This window comes from Chaetodon auriga, chromosome 5 (assembly GCF_051107435.1).
Source record: "Chaetodon auriga isolate fChaAug3 chromosome 5, fChaAug3.hap1, whole genome shotgun sequence".
NCBI classification, from domain to species: Eukaryota; Metazoa; Chordata; class Actinopteri; order Chaetodontiformes; family Chaetodontidae; genus Chaetodon; species Chaetodon auriga.
Window position 1 is genome coordinate 28,239,890 of NC_135078.1, and position 24,169 is coordinate 28,264,058.

A 24,169-nucleotide genomic window follows, 5' to 3' on the forward strand; every position below is an offset into this window, starting at 1 on the left:
TAGTTGGCATGGAAACCATCTTAGACGGGGTGCAGGCAGAATGAATGGCACCACTGGAGCTCGACTGTCCCAAACTAATCAGCTGTATTGTCCTCTGGTCCGCCTGTGGCAATGGCTGGTGCATTCATTTTTTCCAGCAACCTCCTGCGCCGCGCTGATCCCTGCACAGCCAACCAAAGCACACGTTCACCGGCCACGCTCGCTGTGCACAGCCAGTGATGGCACCATCAGATGGTCTCCTTCAGTAATTACTGGAGTCAAGGTTAAGTGATTTGTGTAACAAGGATGCTCATAAAGCTCAAGGTCATAGACAATTTAATGTCTTGGTGACTGCTGTAGCCAACATCCCCTGTTAATGTCTGCGCTGCTCGTAGTGCAGATTGACAGTTAATTCTGGAAATGCAGCCCTCTTTGTTTTCATTTCTTTGTCAGTTCTTCCTCCAGCCTGTGGCGCGACTGCTGCACAGCCTTTTCCTGATGAGAGGAGACGGTCGGCTGCTAATGCACTGGAATGTCCAACTCTCAATAATGACGAGAGCAAGCTCTCTGTGACCTCGAGGAAAACCCAAAGAAGGCAGAAACCATGCTGTCCGGCGCTGACGCTGACTTGAGCACTCAGAATCCTACATGAACACTTCATCAGCAAGTAAGAAAGTGTGTCTGAAAATGATTTTAAAATCATGTTGAACCATTAAAAAGTGAAGTGATTCATGGCTTAGCAGGGTTGACACCTTGCATACGCTCAAATAATGTGAAAATATCCAATTAAAACTCAGTGATGAAGCTGGATCTTTCCAGTAAACCAGTGTCAACATATGGGAACATTAACTCCTCAGACAGAGGACACAAACAGGTGATGTCACATCCTGAACTGTCTTTATTGTCTGTGACCAATGAGTGATGTATTTTCTGATATGTTGCTGCTGTAACACAGAACCACAGAGACGAACAGTTATTTTCATTATTGATTCATTTGCTGATGATTTTTCTCAGTTAATCATTTGGTCTATTATTGGCTTGTTATTGCTGAGATATTCAGGAAAGTAGGGCGGGAATATCTAGAATTTCCACTTATAAATGACTTCAGTGATGAATTCATCGTCAGAATGGATGCAGGTTATTTTCCTGCTGGTTGATTGATCATTTCAGGTCTATTTGTTATTGATCTGACAGAGCAGAAGCTGTTTTTGAAGGAGTCACAGTGCAATGACTGGCAGGAGCTGTGGTGGAGCGTTTCTTCATCCACGTGACAGATGCAGCCGATGTGTCAAGGGAAAAAAGTTATTGCTGTTTGAAAAGGGCATTTCTGCACCCAAGACAAAAAGCCAGGGGAGCCCCCCCCCCCCCCCCCGCAGCTCACTGCTCTCAGACTGGAGAATAAATCAAGTGATGGATTATTCCAGCAGTGTTTTTTGCGAGTGGAAAAATCTCTACTCTTCGTGTCAGGAAATGATCTATGCAAATTGAAACCTGGGCAGAAGATGAATGAGACTGTAAAACGTATATGGAAGCCACGACTTTAAAAGAGGAGCGACGACTGGCTGCCCGAGGAAATCCATGTGGCAGCTCGTGCACTTATCAAACAGTGGAAAATCAATACGGAGGGCGTTTGATCAGATGGAGACCAAATATTGGTGAAGCAAAAATGACAAAGACAACAAACAGCTGACAAGAATAATAAAAAAAAATCCTTTAGAAGCTGCACATCAGAGTTCTTCCTCTTATCGTCCTGTTACTTCATGGTGTTACATAAATGTTTTATTTAACGACGAAGATATCTTCGATGTTTCTTGCTTCAATAAACTTTTGATAAAAGTGTTTTCATTTTCCATTTTGTGTTTTGGAACAGGTGAAGTGTGCCAGTAAGTGCAGGAACGAAGCATCAATACCGTATATATGATACTCCAGTACACGCGCATTAAGCACTCAAATGCATTTCAGTATGGGCAGTAAAGGAGAAATAAAAGGCCCGTTTCAAAATACTGAATTATTTATCCAATAATATGTATGCATTATTTAGATCAGGTGGTCCTTATCACAACTGCTGCTGCGTAGTTAAACATTTAGTATAATAACGAGTATCTGCAGCCACTGAAAACACATTATTTAAGTCCAGTATTCATATTGAAATGCAGTAGGGAGGACGTGCGAAGTTCTAGAAAACTGCCAATCGACTTCCTAAGCAAAGATCCAGAACCTCAAAACTGTACTTCAGTGCAGAGTAAATGTACTCGGGACTACTTTAATCCTCCACAGTCCCTTTAGAGCAGGAAACAGCATCCTCTTGTGTTTAACAGACAGAGTCACGGAATCTGAACATGTGCCTGAATAAAGATTTATTTTATCAATGTAATTGATCAGAAACCAAACCAAGATAAAAACAACAGCGTGTCTGATGCTGCACACTGTAAACTCCTTATTATTATTATTAAAAACAAACTGTTATTTGCCTGCATTGAGACAGACGCTTCTGATTGGCTTTCTCTTAGACAATGGGCGGAACAATGCGACAGCAACAACCAATAGCATTTGAGCTCACCGCCTGACCAAAAAGTAAACAGACTTGTTTTGATCTGTCAAAAAATCAGGCGTATGAGCTAGTTTAGTCCTTCCTCAGAGGTTTTGGTTTGATCTTGAACCAACAGTCAACGTGAAGCGGCTCGTTTTTGACGAACATATTTACGTACTGTCAGTTTGGTTCAGTTTTGAGGTGTTTAGTTTGTTTTTATAGTGCGCTTCATTAGCAGGCAGGCTAACCAGATGATAGCTTGCTAGCTGATGTTTACCGTTTAAACTAACGTTAGCTGACGTGTTAGCAGCGAAGTGGCAGCTAGCTGTCGATCGGCGGTAGGACGTATCTGTGTGAGTGTGCACGTTCACGTCTTTCTGAAAGCTCAGTAGATGAAGTTATGGCGTGAATCGTGTGTTCGTCTTCACATATAGACCTGTAACGTAACACTGGCTCTGCAGTGCCATTTCAGGCAGCCGTAACCACCTTCCTTAGCCGCTAGCTGCTCAGCCTCTTCCTGCTCTTCCGGTATATTTCTCTGCCTCCGCTGTGGCTTTAATTGACGACAGATGTGTGAATGGTCGGAATGATGTTGCTGTCAGACAGATAAAAGTGATGAAGCCTGAACATCGGTGCCCTGCCATGGCTGAGGATGGAGAGGTGAGTCCAATGGGAGGACGCGCGGGCTCGTCGGGCCGCCTGGGCCGGCAGACCTACAGGAGTTCAGCCCATTTCCGCAGCCTGCTGGACGGCCTGCTGGCGCTCAGACAGGGTGGCATCCTGTTTGATGTGGTGCTGCTGGTGGAGGGTCGGCCCATCCAAGCCCACCGAATACTGCTGGCAGCCTCTTGTGATTATTTTAGGTAAAACTCGCAGCTTTACGGTCAATTTCTGCATTCACCTCATTTTTTGGTTCACCAGCCCTCACCTGACCAACCTAAACACCAGTGATGCAGACAGAGCAGTACTCAGAGTACAGGCAGGACTCATGTGGAGACTGTGACCAGATGGCCTCCAGACAGCAAAGTGACTCCTCGGTTAAGCTTTTCACAGAGCCTGTTGTGCTTCATTCCACGTGCAGACACTAATACTGATCAGGTGTGTGCAGACAGGTGTCACACCTGAGTCCAGTGTCCAGACAGTTTAACACAGTCTTTGATCACTTCCTGTTTCATGATCAGCTATCTGTTTGTGTTTACTTGCTTCTGCTTCCATTGTGACATAAGCGTTTGTGGACAACATTTATGACGTCCACGCTCAGCAGCAGCATGTGAGACGTACAGGTGTGATGCAGAAAGGTGTGTTCAGGTCAGACAGTGAAGCAGACAGTGTGTCACTTTTCATTGGTCTGTAGCTTCATGTGCAGAGATGGAGGCAGTTTGTTGTTAGCCTGTTGGACGGTTCATAAGGTGGAAACTGGGCTCACTGGCTGCTGGTCGTCTCTGTCCCTGTGCCGCTGTTCTCCTGCAGGGGAATGTTTGCTGGAGGCCTCCGGGAGACACAGCAGAAGGAGATCCCCATCCACGGAGTGTCTTACATGGCCATGAAGAAAATACTTGACTACATCTACACGTCGGAGATCGAGTTGGACCTGGAGTGTGTGCAGGAAGTCCTGATCGCGGCCACGCTTGTACAGGTGAGCTGTTCTCTGCTCTTTGTTGCTCCTGTGCTCGTCACTGTGTTCATTGTTGTTTTTCAGCTAATTTGTGTCCCTCTGTGTCTCAAAGCTTGAGATTGTCATCAGCTTCTGCTGTGATTTCCTTTTCTCCTGGCTGGACGAGAGCAACATTTTAGAGGTGCATCATCTCGCCGATGTCTACGGACTGCAGCTGCTGAACGCCAGGGTCCACTCCTACATCCTCAGGAACATCCAGACTCTGTCCCGAACCGACGTGTACCGACAGCTCCCCGAAGAGGAGGTCTTCAGAGCGCTGAGCAGCGACGAGCTTCAGGTGAACAGTGAGAACGAGGCGTACGAGGCGGCGCTTCACTACCACTACAGTCCCGAGCAGGTGGAAACTGACCAGGTGTACCTGCAGGTCAGTCTCAAGGTGTGTCTGCATTTTGTTCTCATCTCTCCGCAACTGAGCAGGGAAGAAGTCACAGAGCCGCTTAGTTTAACTCTGTCGAAGCTTTTTCAGCCTGTCAACTTGTTTTTTTATCTTTTTGACCCAAAGGACAAACTGAAGATGCTCGACGCCGTGCGTTTCTGTCTGATCGAGAAACACGTGCTGCAGAGGCTGTTCGACCGGCTCAACCAGTGTCCGCTCCGGGACTCGGTGTCGGCGGCCCTGCGCTACCACGAGCAGGAGATCTGGCAGCCCGTCCTGCAGACTCCCCTCACCCAGCCTCGCTCCACCTTCCACTGTATCCTGGGCTTCGGGGGGATGTTCAGCTCCAGCTCCCTCACGGACAGCGAGCATTTGTTTCAGGTGTTCCACCCGAGCTGGGGCGAGTGGAGGACGCTCACGGCGGCTCACGCCCCCCGAATGTCCAACCAGGGCGTCGCTGTGCTCAACAACTTTGTGTATCTTATAGGAGGAGACAAGAACACCAATGGGTTTCGTGCAGAGACTCGCTGCTGGAGGTGAGACGGCGTTTATTCATCCGTCTGTCGGTGTTCACACGGCGGCAGCGTCAGTTTCTAAAGTCTTTGCTGTTTCTCTGCTGCAGTTCTTCCTCTTTACTGACACAGATGTATTTGCAATCAGCTGATACTGACTGGAGCATGAGCTCACCTGACTTATTGATCCGTCACCAATTCAAATCTCAACATGATTGTTTGCTTTGCCCGACCAGCGGTTCAAAATCCACAGAAATCCTTTTTTCACCTTTTTAAATCCTCCCGCAGAAGCTTGATCGCTCTCTAACAGTTAATGGGTTAATTGATTGATGCTCGCTCTTCTGTCCCAGGTACGACCCTCGTCACAACAGCTGGTGCTCCGTCCAGCCTCTGCAGCAGCAGCACGCCGACCACTGTGTGTGTGTGCTGGGCGGCCATATTTATGCCGTTGGAGGACGGGACTACAGCAATGAGCTGGACTCGGTGGAGCGCTACGACCCGCACACCAACACCTGGGAGTTTGTCTCACCCCTGAAGAGAGAGGTGCTAATCTGCATGTAATACTGCTGCCATCCACATGAGGGTGCCACACGCTCACCTGTGTGTTAAAGGAGGGTTTCCTGCTGTGGACCAGCTGTCCTCCTGTCCTCCTGCTAACACTCGTCTGAACTTCCCTCCAGGTTTACGCCCACGCTGGAGCAGTGTTGGATGGGAAAATGTACATAACGTGTGGGCGCAGAGGGATGGCGTACCTGAGGGAGACCTACTGTTTTGACCCTGCTGCCAACAGTTGGACGCCCTGCGCCGAGGGGCCCGTGGAGCGGGCGTGGCACGGCATGGCCGCTGTGAATGGACGCCTTTATGTTATCGGTGGAAGCAACGATGAGTGCAGATATCGCCGTGACGTCCTGAAGGTATGATGTCACAACCATGAGAAGTGTTGTCTTATACATTTTACATCCTCATGTTTTTTTCTCTGTGAGCTAAAAACAGCTGTTTGACTTCTTGAATGAAGCCTTCTGACAGGAAGTAGAGAGGAACTCATTCTGTGTGTTTTTCAGGTGGCCTGCTTTGACGCTGAAGCCAACTCCTGGTCTTTAGTGACCCCCCTCCCCGCAGGTCACGGCGAGCCCGGCGTAGCCGTGCTGGACAGCCGCATCTACATCCTGGGAGGACGCTCCCACGACAAAGGCAACCGGATGAAGTACGTTCACGTGTACAACACCGACTCGGACGAGTGGGAGAGCGAGACGGAGTTTAAGGAGCGCGTCTCGGGCATGGCGGCCTGCGTGGTCCTCATGCCGCCCGCCGTGATCGCCGAGGCCCGGAGCTGGGAGCAGCGCAGCAAGCCTTCGTGGGAGGAGGTGGACATGGACAACTCGGAGGACTCGAGCGAGGACTGAAGCCTCCTGGCTGAGCTGAATGTCTGAGCACTGGAGGCTGTCGTGCACTTCCATACGCAGCATGCTGAAGCGCCGCCAGGGTCTTTTTTTGTTTTCATGGCGGTGGTCGTGGCCGGATCGTGTCCCTCCTGTACGTTGACCGCTCTGAGTGCCTCTGACCCAAAGTGTCATTCAGGACTCACTTCTGAAACGTCGTCTTAGATAATCGCACTCCGTCCATGAATCCCGCTAAGACGCTAACGCCACCGCACGCCGCCGCTCCCTCGTCACTTCCTGTCACCGTCGCTGCTTCCGCTGTTGATCATAGAGGAGAGAATACGACTGGCTATGCAATAACACGGCACCGTGGAGTCTGTCTGTCTTCTTCTGTAGAACTGGCCTCAGAGGCAGCGCTCACCTTTTCTAACGACTCTCTTTCGTTACTGAGCTGAATTCAGAGAATTAAAGATCATAATTGACTTTTTTTATGTTTGGCTTCACGCCTCCTCCCTCTCAGCTGCTGCTCATTGGCAGGAGCGTCACACCCAAACCACAGAGGAGTCGTGGAGCTGCTCAGTTTTGACATTGTGCCTTGTTTTTGTGAAACATCCTGACGTCCTGTGATGTATTTTGGGTGTTTCTGTCGGTGGAGATGAGCTTTAGGTTTGTGCCTCTGATATCACAGTTTGTTCGTACCTGACTGAGGCACCGGTGCTACAGGCTGCAGACGTCAGCTCGTGATGCGTCGCCGTGTCTGGAAGGGATTTCTGAACATCAGGTCTTGATATTTGTGTGATGAAAACTTCATTTTTTGTGTCCTTTCTTTGATCTTTGATGCTGCGTAAATTATTCCATGACTCAATCCAAAGAGCACGAAGCGAAGTACCTTCACAGGACTTCTGGTAGTTGAGTCGAGCTTTGCTTCATGCGTCTGCTTGTTGCCTCAGTTCATTGTTCCGCCGCTCGATGGAAGCATTAAAGAGGTGTATCGATGGCCACTCTGCTGCGTATCTACTGACAAACAGGAGCCAGAGAGGAAAATGCACTGTCACAGCACACTGTCACACCATATGCAAAGGCAGAATCCTGTTCACGAGATCCGTTTTGAAGTTTAATAAAAATAGTAATATATGACTGGTGTCGTGTGTGCGTGTTGGTGGGGTCAGATCGCTCACGCCATCGCTGTCTCTTTCTGGGGTTTTACATTAACAGCAACATGTGTAATACGTAGACTGATTGTAGTATTTTTAGATATTTAAATTAGGCTACTTTCATTTCAACAAATTAGAAATTAAACTAAATTCTAAGAGTGAAGTTTGTTTTGAGTTTGTTAGTCATTGTTTTATTTAAATAAGATTTACAGGAAATACAATGAAACTGCAAACTAAATGAACAAACGAGCTGAATTTAGAGACTTTTCAGTGTTTTGGGTGAAATAATGAGCTCAGTATTCCTAAAGTCCTTCCTGTGACTCCAGCTGAGGGTCAGAACTCACTGCTGTGTGATTCGTAGTTTTCATCAATATGACAGAAAACACGAGACTCAGGTTCATGGATTAGTTCTTCACATGCAGGTATTTAATGTAAATGTCTCTGTCAGCTGTGATGTGTTTGTGGTCTGAGCCCTCGGCAGCGGCGGCGGCGGCGCTCGCTGCTCTTTATTCCGCCCAGTCTCCAGCAGTTCCTCTCCATTTGGCCTCCGCTCCATCAGCTTTATGAAGGCTGACTGCTGTTTTCCTCTTCCAGGCTGTTTCATCTACATCTGTTACCCCCCACCAGCCCTAAGTGAGCGCCCCCTCCCTCCCTTTGTTTCACACTGGTGTGCCAGCCCCCGCCAAGTTGTCTGGTGGGGTCTGCTGACACAGCAGTGGACATCCAGCATCAACAATCTGCTGCTGCTCTTTATGCGTCAGTCTTTTCATTGTGAAGCCGCAGGACCACCTGGGGGATACTTAAGACATATGTCACGCACTTAACCTCGTCAGCGGCCTTCACAGGCATCTGAGTGCAGGTCGATGCGCCGCTCTTTGCTCCACCATTATCAGAGCAATTAAAAGGCCCAAATTGCCCATTGATGTAGAGCTATGCAGATTAAACCCAGCTCTAAGTGCTCACTTTCATTCTCGTCTCTCCTGCTGTGCCGGAGAGGAGGAGGTCCTCGGCCGGCTTGTTGGGCCATAAGTCAGTAGAGAACAAAGGGAGTCACCTGTGGATGGAGGTCTGGACCCGGAGAGGCTCCACCTCACCGTGCGGCGCTCAATGACCCTCCTGGACGTGGATGAAGCTGCTGCACCCAGAGACTGCAGCAGCTTTGTCTTTAAAATGAAACACGTTTACTGTGTTTTACTGTAAAATCATCAGTATTCAGCGTTTTACTGTGAAGCAGATGATCAGACGGCATCAGCAGGACATGATGTGCAGAAACATTGAGCCAAAAAGGAACAGGAAGTCCACTCCAACCCGCTGACCTCCTCTTCTTCTCCTGCCTTTTCTTACAAACACAAAGTCTTTAAGAAAGATAAACTCAGTAATCCAAGACGAGCAGCTGCTCACAGTCTCAGAGTTTACTGAACAAGTTCAGCCTGATGACTCCTCCCAGGTCCCTTCACTCATGTTTGAACTGCTGAACACGTTCGACTCGCGGGAAAAGATTCTGGATAAATTCGATCTAAAAGTTTCATGTTGTTTTTGCATCCTTGAATCACCTTCAGTCATAACGGTGCCTTCAGGTTTTTCTGCAGCTTGTGTGCAACATTCACCACAGACAAGCCTGAAATTACTACAGTATACTACAAACACAGCGCGCACGAGTACAGCTGCACAGTTTCACAGAGTTTACACGTTTGGAGAACTTCATCATATTAAAATACGTCTGCTGATGCTGCATCTCAATTCAGGTTGATATCAATATAAAATATTTTCTCTGTGGTACATTAAAAAATATAAAGGAAAACATTTTAAAGGGAAACTAAAATCAGGTATCTGACTGAATTAAGGCAGAATGATGTTTTTAAGAAGGAATCAAGTCGTCTTTTCTCATCTTTTGTTAAGAAGTATTTAAAGGACAGGATCCAAACTTTTTCCAGGGGATATTCAGTTACAGCCTCCCACAGCTGTTAAAAAAAGGCTTTATCACCGAATTATTGCTGTGACATCAGCGGTCTTTAGTTAAAACTGAGCTTTTTGAGCTTCTCTGTGTGTAAATACAGATTTTATGCAGAAAGCCTGTGGAGACAAATCCCTCTTTGTGTGTCACTCCTGTGATAAAAGCTCTTTAAATTTCCTTTTCCCTCACAGTGTGATTCTATCTTCACTGGGTTTAATTTAAAAACTGTCTTCTGGGAGGAATAATCTCAGACCTTCATCAGATTCCTGTAAAACTCTCTCTTCTCATCCTAAAATCAGTCATGAACTGTGTTCAACAGTTGGACATGCTGATTCAAGAAGCCTCCAAGATGTTCTACACCATGGAACAACAGTTCTTGAATGAGGATCTCCCCTCCCCTCCTCCTCCTCCTCCTCCTCCTCCTCCTCCTCCTCCTCCTCCTCCCCCCCGGTCTTTACAACAGAGTCATTAGCTGCTCGTATCCACCCAGGGTGGAGGCGATGGGCCCAGCCTGTGTTTTTCAGCTGTGAAAAGGAGCCAACAGCCGCCCATTTTCATGCTTTTTAAGGCTCATTGAGATGGAGAACGAGGGTCGTGCAATGCTTTATGATGCCGGTGGGTAAACCTCAGCAGGTGAGCCAGAGTCACAGTAACACAGCGTCTTTAATGCATGCTGGGCCCGTCGAGACCACAGAGTGCTCCTCATTAGACCAACAAAGAGCAAATACAAACAAACACCACCAAAGGATGTGCTGCTTATCAGAGCTGGCCGGGCACGAAGCATGCAGACGTGACCGCCAAACAAACTCTCATTTGTTCAGTAAAGCTGCAAAATATGAACTGAGTGACAACCAGAAGCACAATTAGCAGCCTCGTAGCTAACACCTGAAGAAGATACAGAGGCCTGAGGTACAATGAGAGGCTAATGCTAACCGTCTGACAGACGAGTCACTCACTGTTTGGATGTGAACATAATGAGAGATGTGGAAAAGAACTTTTGTGTTATTAGCACCATCCGTCTGTTCAAACACGCCGTCATTACAGCTTCTCTGACAGGTAAACTCAGCGTCCTCTGAGAGAAAAGATGAGAACAACAAGACATCAGGTCTTTTCAAGTCTTTATTTTCAGATCACAGCACAGTTTGAAGACAGACATAAATTGCACACTTTGGTTTTATTCTTCCTCTTTGTTTTTTACAAAAATAATATTTTCACTTGGAGATGAGATGAAATAGAAAATAAATAGACAGTTCAACATCGAAGCGGTCGGTGGGCGTGAAGCAGCACGCTGTGGTTCCAGTCGGCTGAGCCGGAGTCCGAGCTCCGTCGGTGTGAACGGCGCCCGGCGGCTCCCTCGGTGTCCCGTGTGGTCGCAGGCCTCGGGCCCTCAGAGCATGCATTCTCAGAGCTGGGATCAGCGGCAGTGTCCGTACAGTCACCCGGCGCCGCCTCACCAGCAGGAATACGAGAACAGCGGGTACTGGCTCCACTCGGCCACATTGCCGTGGTGATAGCCGTGGTGCACGGCTTGCGTGGTGTAGTCGGCGGTCAGGTGGTGAGGGGGGGGATACTGGGCGGGCCCGGGGCCGCTCCACTGGCCCAGGGGCTGCTCGGCGCCGTACGGGCTGTAAATGTGGTGGCCGATCACCCCCGGCTTCCCGGCCTGGGCCATGGTCATGTTGAGGACCCCAGTGTAGTCCTGGGGACCCGGCAGGTGCTGGGGGCCACAAGGGGAAGGGCCAATCTCATGCGTGCGTGGCTTTGACGAGTCGTGCTCGGGGACGGTGGCGACGTCAGGGACTCTGGACTCAAAGCTGCTGCGTCCTGATCCGCTGTTGCTGCTGCCGATGCTGGAGGACGGGGACGGGGACTTCCCGTACTCGTGGAACCTGAACGAGAAAAGGAGGGCGGTCAGCGGTCGGCTCATCACAACAACATCACGCTCTCATATTTAGCATCTTCAGCAGATCTCACCTGTAGGGCTGGTAGGAGGCTGGAGCAGGAACGAGCTGCTCGGTGTTGTACATGTCCCTGGGGTCGGCCCCAGCAGGAGATTCGGTCCTCACGCTGTGCTCCCTCTCAGCGGTCCACGGGGAGTAGCGCTCCTCTTTCACAGCATCGCCCTCTTTCCTTTTGGGCAGGTCTCCTTCCTCTCCGTCGTAACCGTCGTACGATGAGCGGCAGAAATCTGAGAAGACACAAAGCATCAGATCAGCTGAGGAGGACAGGACGAAGAGTGAAAGCCTCCACAGAAAGACAGAAAGTCTTCAAACCGCACCTGGTGGACTGTCCTCCTCAGAGTCCCTGTTCAAAACGTCTGACATCCTGGCTCGTTTCTCAAGGCAGGCTGGGTTCTTGTTTGCACGTCTGCAGAGGAACATCAGGTTCATTAGAACAATTCTTTATCAAAACTTTACTCGGTGCGTCACCAAACCGTGTTCCTGCATGTGACCTGTGTGATGCTCACCTCTTCTTATTCGTGCCTTCATCCCGGAAACCTTTTGCAAATGGGTTGTGATCGATCTTCAGCTTCGTAATCTGCAGATTTTGGAAATGAAATCAGTTAAAATCTCAATAATGAGTGAGTCCTAGCAGCAGTCTGCCGTGGTCGACACTGACCTTGGTGTTCTGGTAGGCTGTGACGGCGGTGAAGGACGTCTCAGGGAAGGTGAAGGTCTGGAAAACACTCCAGCGGACACTGAAGAGGTCGTCTGCCTGGACGATGTGGAAGCGCGGGTGGTAGCGATGCATGGAGTGCAGAATGATCTATGGACAGGAGGCCGTGATTAATTCAGAGCAACTTTTCTGTTCAGACAAAGTTTTTCTGGATCATCTGGAGGTTCAGAGGTGTTGTTAAGCTCCCGGTTCGAGGGCTCCTACTTACATGGCCGTGCTGGTCCAGTGTGTTGTTGGTGAGCTTGAGCTTGAGGAAGGAGACAGACTGCTTCATCCAGTGGCTCCCCGGGGCCGGAGAGTCGGGGTGGAGGTAGGTCCTGCAGGGAGGCTGGGGCTCCGCTTTTCCCGCCACCTCCCATTTCTCTTTATTCCACTGTAGGAAGGAGACAGTCAGTCAGTCCGTCACAGAGAAAGGTGATTTACAGAAGGAGCTTCATCTGCTTCCCCTCCCACAGTGAGACAGCAGAGTGGAGAGTGGAGCTGGCCAGCACCACCCACAGAGACAGGGGGTAGTACAGTGGGCTCCCAGCAGGGGATAGAAAAACAGGAAGAGATAGCAGCCTTTGATGTACGATGTCAGGAGAGGGGGGGCGATAAACAGGGGATGTCTCGTCTGGAGAAGCTGATAACTGAGGGACACCTACGACCACGGCCGAGTCGAGGCCGAGTTCACTGCTGGAAGTGATTCTCAGCTAAAGAAATCAAGGTGAGACTCACTGATCAGGGAGCGCGGTCTTACCTTATACCTGAAACCGTCCTCGGGGACCATGTCGACCAGTAAGATGTACTTGGCACATGGGATAAGGCCGGAAAGATGAACTTTACAGTGTGGAAACATCCTCCTGGAACACAGAACGCAAGAAAAATGAGCAAATGCAGCAGCAGAGGATTTTCCAAACGCTTTGCATTAAATGTGCTTTGAACGCCGTCTTACCTGCCCGGCTTAGTGATGATCATCTCTGTTCCTATTTCATGGAAGGTCTTCCAGAGTTCAGGGTCCTCCAGAGTCATCCTGATGTTTCCCTGGAGGTAGGCATCAGGGCCAGCAGCCATGGAGGAGGGAGGGGGGCCGCTGAAGTTGGGCTTCAAGTCTAGAAATGAAGAAGATTCCTTACAGCTGAGACAGAAGTCACGATGGAGACAAATCAACTGAAGACAAAAAGCCCCGAATAAATCCGGAGGAAGTCAGTCACACTCACCTCTGATGGACTGCATGCTGCAGGCTCACTCACAGCTTCAGGGGGGTCATGCACTGGGGGCCAATAAGCAATCCAAGAATCTGTGATATCCAAGTGTTTTTCAGCTCCGCTGTCCCTCCGTGGTGTAAAAACAAAAAGGATCCGGCAGCTCAGAGGGTCGCTCGGGCTTGTTGCAGCAGATATTTCAGAGCTCTGGAGTCCTGCAGAATGAAGTGACCATGACTTTTAAGGGGAGCCGCAGAGTGGGTGGGGTCAAGAGAGCCATTCCCAGGCTTTGAAGTGGCACAAAGATGAGTCAGTGCCCCACTGTGATTGGAGGGTGCTGGAAATCAAAGAGACTTAACAGAGCCTTGATACCATCCCCACAGGAAGGGGGACGGAGGAAATGCATCTTTATTAACTGCTAAGAGACTTTAAAACAAATATGGACGGACTTCCACGCTGCACCAGGACTCGCAGCGGCACCAGAATCTGTGCAAATATCATTCACACACGCAGACACACACATGAAAACGGTGTTTAGCGTGTGTGTGCAATGAGGTAAATACCCAGTATAACACGTGACACAAACAATGAAGATCCTGAGTGTTTGAGTGTAAACTGGAGGAGTCAGACTTAAAAACAGCACTTTCCTCTGCAGAACCATTTTCCTAAGAGCCCATCGTTTATATCGATCTGACATCAGATGACATCAAACACACGATGGCCTTAATGAAACGGCTCAGACCTGATCCACGTGAGAGGAGTCCTCTTAGGATTGGACAGTATTTTCTAAATAAAGCTGATTCTGGATTCTCCATCAGAGAAACGATGCAGTGGGTGGGAAACTCGGTGTAAACCCATAATGGCGTAATGACATCATGCTCTCTTTCTGCAGGTAACTTTTACCTGAGGGCGTGCAGGGGGGCTGCAGGGCTGCAGGGCTGCAGGCAGTGGTTGTGTATTGGGATGTCTAGACAGGCCCATACTCTGATAGATAATCTCATTAGGCTAGTTTCCCTTGAAGAGGCTACTTTCTGCATGCAGAGAAAGGCCTGTTTGTAGGCAGGCAATTAACAGCCAGTTAGCACCACAAGCCCAAGTCAGCCTTGAATGGGACAGGAGGGGTCTGAGAATAAAGACCCGTCCTCCCAGCAGCCACGTCCAGGCCAAATCCACCAGCAGGCCTGTCTCCGTGCCATGTTAGCACGGGCAAAACAAATGCTAAACACGGCAGGCGTTAGCACAGAGGAGCATTAAAGCGCATGTCTGTTTCCACTGAACGTTTGAATTCATTCAGCCTCTTTTCTAGCACACACACACCACTTCCACTTCCATTTCTCATTGTATTCTCGTGCCTGCTGCTGCATACAGAGCCTCTGTGAGCTCTGCTGTCTCACACCCCTGCACAAAGGGCTGCTTCTGCTTCTGTATAACTGTATGGATAACAGGTCAGATAAACCACGCGCGACGCACGAGCTGTGGTTTCAAAGGCGAGGTGTGCAGCACAGAGAGGGTCATGTGGTTTTAAAGGTGTGGGGCACTCTGTGGAATCAGCAGTAAAGCGTCCCTGAAGACACGCTCGCTGTAGAAAGTCTTCCCTGTGAAAATATTGACCGGCTGCTGTTTGAGGTCGATGCAGAATAAAAAGGAAAGTAGCGTTCAGCTTGTAATGATGCACTTAAAGAGATCTCTGTGCGGTCATTTGCTCGCGTTAAGCGCTCTGATGCAGGACTTGACGGGACAACATTGGCCTTGAGGAAGTGCGATGTGTTTTTGTCCTCCTTCTGTGAAACCGAGTGTTGTCGAGGAGTTATTAATCACAGGTTCAGTGTGGCTCTCCTCACTTCTCCTGCTCCTGCATGGGGACCCCCTTCAGCTGTCTCGCGGGCAGAGAGGCCTCGCTGCTCTTTGAGCGTTTAGGAGGAAGACGCCGTGAGAAATAAAGAGACTGCGATGGTGGACTCTCTGCAGCAGTGTCAGAGCTGAGGTGTACATTTCAGCAGCGGCAGCGTCAATCCCATTACGCTGCCGCTCTGGAGGTGACAGGTGTGACTGGTAAAGGCCTCAGTACAGGGCCTGGGGACAGAAGGCTGGGACAAAGAGGCAGGACGGGGGGGGGGTTATGTAACAGCCAGCCTGGGGGACACTTCAGGGAAGATTCATATGGACTGATAGGCAACACAAGGCCGTACACACTCCTCCCAGGTGTCAGTCTTTGGCCATTTGCTTTAACTGCACAGATCCCCTTGTGCTCTTAACAGCTGCCAATATACAGCCAGGGCCCGGGGATCAGACGGCTCTCCAGCAGCCCAATAAAGAGCCCCCGGAGTGGACTGACGAGAAATCTCACACCTTTCGCTCACATTAGCCATGCAGCATGCCCTTTTGATGCTTAATTGGCCACTTTGAGGGGTTTGCAGATAGCAGCTCCGTGGCTGGAAACAACATGATGTCACAGGAGGCCGAGCAGCCTCACGTGGCAGCAGAGGTGCCTTTACCTGCGACAGGTCGGCTGACTTCATGTCATGTCCATCCTCATCATTCATCTGCTTTGTTTATTTCTGTCTTTGTGCTGCTCAGACACTCAAACGTCTCCTCTGGGGCTCAACGAAGGTTTATCGTGTCTCATACAAGCTGATTTTTCTCAACAAGAAAACAGAAGTAATGAGGCAGATTTCAGATGAATTAATCACTTTCCTGACAGAATCAAGAACAGACCTCTTCTCTGAGGAAGAACTTGAGCAAACAGCCTGCTGGGCGCGCTCTCACAGGCATCGAGGGGCCGCTGAGCTCACATTTGGTCCACATAAGAAAACAAACCTCAGATCTAGCTTGCCTGGCAAAGGGGGCAAATGACAACTTCACAGCACTTCATAAGAAACTCCTGGAAGTTGCTAATGAAGACTAATGACTTCCCTCGTGTCGGAGACTTCACACCAGAGTGAACAAGCCCTTTGACCACAGAGTCAGTGTGGTCAGCGGGGTGGTCCGCCGGAGGCTCGCTGCCTGGAGGAAGACTCCATTTCTTATTTATTTTACGCCTCAAAAACCAAGATAGAGCTCACAAACACGTTTCTTTTTCTGCTAACGGGCCTCAGAGTTAATCTGAAGGTGGAGGAAGTCTTTCCTTCTCTGAGCCTTTTGAGGCAGATTTGAGATTTTGGGCTCTAAAAATAGAACAGACTTGATTTTTCTGCTATGAAATATCTTAAATGAGCCTGAGTTTTCAGAGTTTAATCAGGTTAAAATAAAGGTTTTATGTTTTATTGTTTCAATAAGAAATCAGGATAAAACACTGAGTTTGGTCCTCATGAAATTTAGAGAGTTTATAGAGTGTTTACGGTCCTAAAGGTCGGTCACACACACACATTAAACACACACACACACACACACGGTAAACTTGACAGTGCAGACCTTCGCTGTCACTGGTCGAACGCTGTGTGGCCTCGACTGGTGACAGAAACGACTGCTGTGCTTCAGTGAGTAAACCATCACCTTCCTCTTACTGGTCCCAGTGCTGAATGTGAGAAACAGACAGCAGCAAACAAACACTGAAACTCTTCAGGTGGGCTTGAACCTGGTCATTCTGTCGAAAAGCTGCTGAATCTTCTTTCATAAAGGTGAATTTTCTGGGTTTTTACTGGATTTTCGTTTTTATGCTCTTGCTCTTCTTAATCTTTCACCTGGTTAAATAAAGTGAAATAAACTTTTCCTGCTTCATATTTAGGCTGAAGGTTATTAATTTAATCGGCTGTCTGTCATTTCTCTGTTGTGGTGCCAACAGTTTAGATAAAGGAAGTCAAACTGGAGCCAAAACTTGGTTTCAGCCCCGTGAAGGAACGGCGGCCTCCTGGTTTCTCCTCCACGCTCCAGTCTGTGCTGGGAGACACAGCAGACCCTCCTGAGTCTGTGTGGATGGACGAGCTGCGCAGCCTGACGGTCTGCAGGTGACAAAGACACGAACAGAAGTCCAAACCAGAGAAGAGTCGCTCAGGAAGCATCAGGAGGATGGCGGCCTGCGGCTGAGTCCCAATCACCTGTGTCCTAAAGGGACAGACTGAACGATGCTTTGTTTCTGCGAAGGTCTCGAACAGAAACCCGTCCGACGTGATGAAAAGAACCCCGTGGACACTAGAAACCTGCGTCTGAGCGCAGACAACACGAATAAACCACAATCAATTACCAATAATCAAACTGTCACTGACAGCAGATTTCTGAACTGTTCATGAGTCCATTCATGTGTTCACGTCCTCTATGAACGACTGACCCACTCATGATCCTCTCACCTGTCACCAATGAGCCTGTTTACCTGTGGAATGATCCAAACAGGTGTGTTTGGAGCGTCAGTCTGTGAAATGTGTCGCTGCATCAGATTCACAATAAGCAGATATTTACATAAATCAATGAAGCTGATGAAGAAAATCATTAAAGATATTGACTCTGAGCTGATTTCAGGTCAGTTTGTGTCACAGAGGATCAGATCAGGTGATCACTTCCTGCTCGGACTCGAGGTTTTGTGCAGATCTGGATGTGTTTGAAGGAGCACACAGAACAAAAATGTGTTTCTCAAATATATTTTTGGTTTGACATCTATAATGCATTCAGTCCAGACACAGACAACAGTTCCCCTCCAGCAGGCTGAGCCGGGGGGGCCGGGGGGCCGGGGGCCCGGGGGGGCCGGGGGGGCCGGGGTCACCTCTTCAGCTGTGGCACATTCCCAGAAGCTCAGCAGAACAATAGAAAACTATTTTACACCAAAAAACCAAAACAAAAAGAAGAAAATAAAATAGAAAACAGCTTTTTTAAATATCAAGGGTGAAAGTTTCCAATGACTCGTTTGTGTCGTCTTTAAAAACGAGTTTTCAGCGTTCAAACACAATCAGTAAATATCTTTCTGTGAATAGAAAACAATCTGTAAAAAACATTCGGCCGTCTTCCTCTGAGTTTAGCTAGAACTGTGACAAATTGACCACGTGGTGTCAGTGGAAAGGCATCTGTCCCGCTCAGCGTCCTCAGCTCCGCCGCAGGCAGGAAGGACCGCGGCCGAGGGCGAGGGCGAGGGCGGCGAGTCGCTTCCTGAGCCGACCGGAGCCAAAGCGACGCGCTGCTCCTGCTTCACGCTCAGCCCACTGAAGCCAAACATGGACAGATGCTCGACTGTGCCGTTCAGATATGTACAAAAACTCTTCAGGATCATTCAGGTCAGTGCTGGTGACAACTGTCCCTCTGAGCTACAAATGCACACCAAGGACAGAAAAATATAGAGGACAAAATATTACAAGAAGTACAGTGAGTACAAAAATAGCACAAAGTTAAGTGCGAACTGAAAAACATCCCAAATGTTGAGTGTAAACATTTCCAATCTGCTACAGGTTGTGAGGCCGCGAGGCCGTCGGCCGACCGTCCTCGTTTCAGCTCCGCGTCCGCTGAAAGTCATCGCCCGCTGACGCGTCCCGCAGGTGAAAACCTCATGCCAGAGTAAATGATCAGAGCGGAGGACGGCGGGTACATGCTGCTGAGCGTCAGTCCGGACTGAGGCACCTCAGACCGGTCCGTTCTCAGAGGGTTGAGCTGCAGCGTGGAGGTACGGTCAGATGCATAAAGACGCCACTGGTCGGCTTAAAGGCTCGACGTCTTTCAGGCCGCGTCCAGTGTGCAGCTGGCAGCAGGAGAGCTCGATAAGCCGATGTGAGAGATGCATAAATGGCACATTACAGACATGCTGTGAGGCTGAAGCCACCGCCGCCGCCGCCTGCGCCATCGCTGATGACGAGCAGAGCGACGCAGTGACGTGACGGACGATGAGAATACTGCATTTCTTCAGTTTGGACTGTTTTTCTCTAATGCACGTGAGGGACTGATAGCATGAACACAGACAGCTGCAGCCACATGTACCACTCCTTCTTCAAGACAGGGGCAGAGGTTGGGCGGAGCGAGGGCCCGGGTCGTTTCGGCGTGCACGCGGGGCCCTCAGGGGCTCAGATGTCCATGTAATCGTCCTCCTCCTCGTCCGACTCGCTCTCCAGAGACGACTCCTGGCTGGACGTCTCCTGCACCTCCAGCGCCGGCTGGCTCAGAGTGTCCTTCTTCACTGTGGCTGCAGACTGAGAGGACAGGATGACGTTCTGTACGGGAGCAGACAGCAGGGGTCACTGTTGAGCTGCACGGACGCTCTCACACACACACACTCACACACACGCCGCATACCTTCAGCCTTTGCTTGGTTTCCTCTGAGATGCTGCCTTTCGGGGAGAGCAGCGTGGGCGTCGGAGGAGTCACGGTGATCTCTGGCGGGAACTTGGTGACGGTGGAGGGGATGAAAAGCTTTGGCATGTTGGGTGGGACGCGGGAGCGGATTCGGTTGGGGTCTGGAAGCTTTGACTGCTCGCTGCTGGCGTACTGCTGCTGGTCTGCAGAGGGAAGAAGAGGACATGTTTAAGGCGTGTGCCTGCAGCTGACACTGACTGATCGGTGCGTCACAGCGCGGCCGCAGACGTCCTGACCTGGACGAGGCGCGGCGCTGCTACATGTGGCCGTTTCCTCCTGGAACCAGCCGGCCGCTGACTCCTGCCCCTGGGACACGGTGGCCAGTTTCATCTGCTGACAGAGGTGCGACTCCTGCTGTCGGTATGAAAGCCCCTCTGAAGGCTCCTCCCGCTCCTCTGTGGGCGGAAACAACACGTTACAGCGTCCTGATCAGTCGACAATCACAGCGACGATCTTCTTCAGAATAAACGGACAAACGCCATCTGAGCTCAGATCAGTGAAAACCTTCTCTCGACGAGCAGCTTAAACTTCCCTCGTTGGACGAAACGAGCACATGTGAGCTCACCTGCAGCTCCGACTCAAACCAAAACAAAAATGATCGAACACTTTCAGGCTTCTCCACTAATGTTTCCTAGGAAACCATTACATAACACACAGTGCTGCAGTGATGCTCGACGCTAACCTGCGCGTGTGTGCGTGTGCAGATACACAGTACGTGTGTGCAGAGACACTTCTGCCTGTATCTGTAACACCTTCAGGTAATGCAGCTCTCATAACTGGAGGAAACATTAATAATTCTCACAGAGCTTGATGAAGGTGCAGCTCGAGGCTGCAGACACGAGGATTTATTGATGAAGTCTGCAGAAGAAAAACATCCGTTTGGATTCAGTCTGTTCGACTCTGCTCGACTTCAGTCAGTCAGCTTCTGTTCCGTTTGTAGTTTTTATCTTTAACTGCTCGATCACGTGACCTCAGCGAGCCCACCTGAGTTTACGGCTGTGTGGATGTAACGTGTGCTGTGAAGCAGCTTTGTGGACAGAAACAGAAGAAAACACAGACCTGACAGATGATTTCACTCCGAACAACCTAAAAATAGAATCTGTTCAGAACATCACAGTGAAGGAGAAGTGAGGTTTTATATCTGCCTTTGACTGAATCAGAGTCAGAAAACAGCTGACTGGGTCAATAAATGTCATCTGGAGTGAAGTGGATGTAAAATAAAAAGCCAACTGTGTGAAGTTTGTCACCTGCAAGATGTCAGAGACTAAACTCTGCAGTAAAACCTTCGAGATGAGCATCTTCATCTTCCTCAGCTTTTCTCAGTCAGGAGCTAAATGAAAGCTGGAGGGGCTTCTCAGCGGCTCCAAATGCTCTTTACTGCCCCCTAATGGCTCTACTGCCCTCCTACAAAAATCTAGTGATTTTGAATCATGAAAACATCTGAAATAATCGAACCTAAGAACGACCAGAGGAGGTTCAAATGAAGAAGAACACGAAGAATACAGCCGAAGAGTCAAGGCTGAGTTTGGATTTCAGGGGATCCAGACACTGAGTGGAAGACCTGCTTCAGATATTAAACATGAGGAAAATGAGCAGATATTCCTAACGAGGCTCAGCAGAGATCATCAAACCTCGAGGAGTCACGATCTGGACGACACTGATTTCTAAAACTCCGGCTGGCGGACTGACAAAACCCAAAAGGCAGAATATAACCAGGCCACAGTCAGCTGTTATGTAAGGCACAGAGGAAGCCCACAGGCGCCCCCTGCTGGCCGCATGGACCAAAGTCCGTCAGGATGTGACCTGACAGAGCTTCACCTCAGCAGCGTTACCTCCAGTTTGAGCAGAAACGTTCCCTCATCACAAAGTGGAATAAGCTGCTCGCTCTGCGCTCTACCTGTGTGCGGGAGGAAGGCCATGGCTGCAGCGGGGTGGGCGGCCGCTCTCCTGTGCAGAGGCTGATCGTGGAAGCCCGAGGCTTGAGGTCTGGACAGCTTGCTCAGGGGCTCGTAGACCGCTTTGGCTTGGCCGTCCTGGGTGGACAGCGGGTGGCAGGCGGTGTGGCTGAGCAGGACGGGCGTCGGCAGGGAGGCGGGGAAGAAGATGTCTCGGTGCTCCTTGGTGTACTTCGGCGTGGACGGGGCATCGCCTGCAGACTGTTGGAGACAGAAGGAGAGTGTCGTGAGGAGGTGTGACTGACCTTGGGCGTCCATCTGCAGCGTTAACCCTCCGGTGCTCAGACAGATTTCTGAGAGCTGTACCTGCTGATCAGAAACTCAGCGCCAGATAAAAACAAAAGTCAGACACCCGTCAGCAGCACTCGTCTCAGCTCGCTCTCGTAAGAACTAATGAAATCCTTCCCAGAGTTCAGAGGCTCGGTCCTGCGCTGGACTCGTGCGCTGGACGCCGGCGAGGAGCACAGCTCTGCACCACATCCCTCTGAGCCTCTTCCCTGTGTGTCCTTCAGAGGACCACTTACAAACACAAGAGCTGCACAAACAACCTGCGACAACAGCCGCTGTCATGGCAACGCAGAGGAGCGCAGTTAAAAGAAATGAACACACCTTCTCCACTTTTCTATTCAACACGGATGGAAAGTGGATCAAATCGAGCCGGAAGACGCCTCTGAGTCCAGCTCTTCAGCCTCAAGATGATGACAAGCATCATGTCATGAGAGGAGCTACGTCAGATTATCACAGATTACAGTTTGTCCAGATCTCAAACACCTGGAGTGACTTTAGGGCCACGTTACACATCTGTAGGACGGGCAGGCTGTCACAGATACAGATGTGGCACGAGCCGAGCCCTCGCACCAACTCTCTCCGCTGGGAGCTGAAGTCAAATGGCGCTCTGAATCAGAGCAGTGCACGATGAGGCTCCCGCCGGGGTTCACGCGGCACACCAAACAGAGCAGCCCTCCGAACGCTCAGACAGCAGCAGATCCTTCAGCTCGACACCGAGCGGCTCCGAGCACGCTCCGGCTCCGACGCCAGCTTTGATGATTCATATCTCATGAATTAAACATCGCCGACAAAGACTCCAACAAGTCAGCTGGACTGTGTGCGTTAGAAACACACTGCACCTGAGAGCACCGAGCACGTACCCTCAGCCAGCCTGCAGCCTCCTCCGGGTTAGAGTGGGCTGCTGGCAGCCAAACCGAGGTCCCATCGTTTGAACTGAAAGACGGTTCTCTGCAATTATCGAGATTGGGCTTTAAATCAGATTAGAGCGGCTGTGGATGTCGTGCACAGGTTCGGCCGACCGGACGTTTTAATTAAATTGCCTGCTCAAACGGGACTGACACACGAGCTCTCTGTGAAGCGAATGTCTGGATTAAAACCTCAACATCTTCACAGAGTCTGCTGATGGGAGTGAAAATGGTGACGAAGCTCACAGGCCCTTCGGCCTCGACGTGCGCTCCTCCTCATCCGGCACCAAACCGGGGGAGCAAACAGCACGCAGAGCGCCGAACGCCGCCGGCTCTGCGGCTCGGCGCCACATCCTGCTCTGCGCTTGTGGGGGCTTGAAGGAATGTGTGAATCTGCAAGAAGCACGCAAGGATTTTTCATGTCCTCCAGCTACAAACTCCAAGGTGCCTACTCACATTTCCCACGACAACTGCAGCCGAACGCCAACCACAGAGCGAGCTGGTGGCGTGATGATGACACATCAACAGCAGAACCACGAAGCTCCCGCTCTTATTACCATCAAAACAAACAGCACATGCAGACAAACGATCATCACATCTGACAGCAAAAAACCACATCAACGCACCTGACAAGTAGATATTATGATACTTTATATAATAACAGCAGTGAGGTTCACCTGACAGCTGATCAGAGCTCACGAGAGAAAAACAAGCACTCAAATCCTGAGAGTGATCTTCGTTCCTTCTGAACACCTCAATATTACACTTAATTATATTAAGATCTAAGGTAAGGTGTAGCTGCATGGAAGCTAAAAACAGTTTAAAGAGTGCAGATCTCCACCAGGTGAGTCTGCCTGAAACAGAGGAAGGTGAAACACCTGAGGCATCAGTGCCACCACAACACTGCAGAGCCAGACTTCACTTCTTTTGTTGAGCACAAGTTTTCTTGTGTCCAGCATCGTGTTTTTGTGAAGCACAGGCTCAGTTTACTGTCAGGTGCAGGGCAAGCTGCAGTTCTGTAACCGTCCATCCTGGATTCAACTAACTATAGAAACTGGGACAATAAGAGCAAATTCCTCTGTTTAAATATTGTTGTTCCTTCATAACATTTTGTTCTAACTCGCCACACTAAACTCTCAGCTGTCCTCTCTGCTCCCTCACAGTCAACATGGCAGCAAAGATAACAAAAATGGGGATTTATCATCTGATATCGTGCCGAACTTTAGCGGATCAAAGCATATCAGAGACGGATTTAATCTGCAGATGCTCCAGTTGAAGACGAGAGCAAACCTTTGTGTAGATGTCGCGTCTCGTCCAGCAGACGAGCTGAGCCTCCGG

At 49.8% G+C, this 24,169-nt stretch overlaps 3 protein-coding genes across 4 annotated transcripts in view; 1 reads left to right on the forward strand and 2 right to left on the reverse strand.

The window, feature by feature from the left end:
* The first annotated feature begins 2,559 nt into the window (after nucleotides 1–2,559).
* On the forward strand, nucleotides 2,560–7,587 carry klhl22 (kelch-like family member 22). Of its 2 annotated transcripts, none has more exons than XM_076731697.1 (7): nucleotides 2,560–3,372; nucleotides 3,980–4,145; nucleotides 4,237–4,560; nucleotides 4,687–5,096; nucleotides 5,423–5,615; nucleotides 5,753–5,986; nucleotides 6,134–7,587. In XM_076731697.1, the coding sequence occupies exons 1-7, from the start codon at nucleotides 3,125–3,127 to the stop codon at nucleotides 6,473–6,475; spliced, it is 1,917 nt and encodes a 638-aa protein (XP_076587812.1). In that variant the 5' UTR covers nucleotides 2,560–3,124; the 3' UTR covers nucleotides 6,476–7,587. The 2 variants fall into 2 exon arrangements, with proteins under 2 accessions (XP_076587812.1, XP_076587813.1); XM_076731698.1 differs by having other exon boundaries at nucleotides 2,576–3,372; nucleotides 4,237–4,548.
* Nucleotides 7,588–10,671: 3,084 nt separating this feature from the next.
* Nucleotides 10,672–15,607, reverse strand: tbx16 (T-box transcription factor 16). Its single transcript, XM_076731044.1, has 9 exons — nucleotides 13,435–15,607; nucleotides 13,170–13,326; nucleotides 12,975–13,077; nucleotides 12,444–12,608; nucleotides 12,179–12,325; nucleotides 12,027–12,097; nucleotides 11,838–11,926; nucleotides 11,534–11,747; nucleotides 10,672–11,448 (listed from the first exon to the last, which is right to left on the reverse strand). Exons 1-9 carry the CDS (start codon nucleotides 13,448–13,450, stop codon nucleotides 11,010–11,012), a joined length of 1,401 nt encoding a protein of 466 aa, XP_076587159.1. The 5' UTR covers nucleotides 13,451–15,607; the 3' UTR covers nucleotides 10,672–11,009.
* Nucleotides 15,608–17,974: 2,367 nt separating this feature from the next.
* The window catches only part of cabin1 (calcineurin binding protein 1), a 31,825-nt gene continuing 25,630 nt past the window's right edge, over nucleotides 17,975–24,169 (reverse strand). Inside the window, exons 36-39 of the mRNA XM_076729834.1 lie at nucleotides 21,581–21,839; nucleotides 19,920–20,078; nucleotides 19,624–19,826; nucleotides 17,975–19,541 (exon numbers count right to left, since the gene is read on the reverse strand). Of these exons, the coding sequence (XP_076585949.1) occupies nucleotides 19,395–19,541; nucleotides 19,624–19,826; nucleotides 19,920–20,078; nucleotides 21,581–21,839 (768 nt within the window). The 3' untranslated portion in view covers nucleotides 17,975–19,394. The remainder of the gene's footprint in view (nucleotides 19,542–19,623; nucleotides 19,827–19,919; nucleotides 20,079–21,580; nucleotides 21,840–24,169) is intronic.

Coding starts and splice junctions, on each gene's coding strand:
- klhl22 (XM_076731697.1), top strand. CDS start 3,125: ATGAAGCCTGAACATCGGTGCCCTGCCATGGCTGAGGATGGAGAGGTG. Junction 5,616..5,752: donor TCTCACCCCTGAAGAGAGAG/GTGCTAATCTGC, acceptor ACTTCCCTCCAG/GTTTACGCCCACGCTGGAGC. Junction 5,987..6,133: donor ATCGCCGTGACGTCCTGAAG/GTATGATGTCAC, acceptor TGTGTTTTTCAG/GTGGCCTGCTTTGACGCTGA.
- tbx16 (XM_076731044.1), bottom strand. Junction 12,098..12,178: donor CAGCCTACCAGAACACCAAG/GTCAGTGTCGAC, acceptor CAAAATCTGCAG/ATTACGAAGCTGAAGATCGA. Junction 11,927..12,026: donor GAAGGCACGAATAAGAAGAG/GTGAGCATCACA, acceptor GTTCCTCTGCAG/ACGTGCAAACAAGAACCCAG.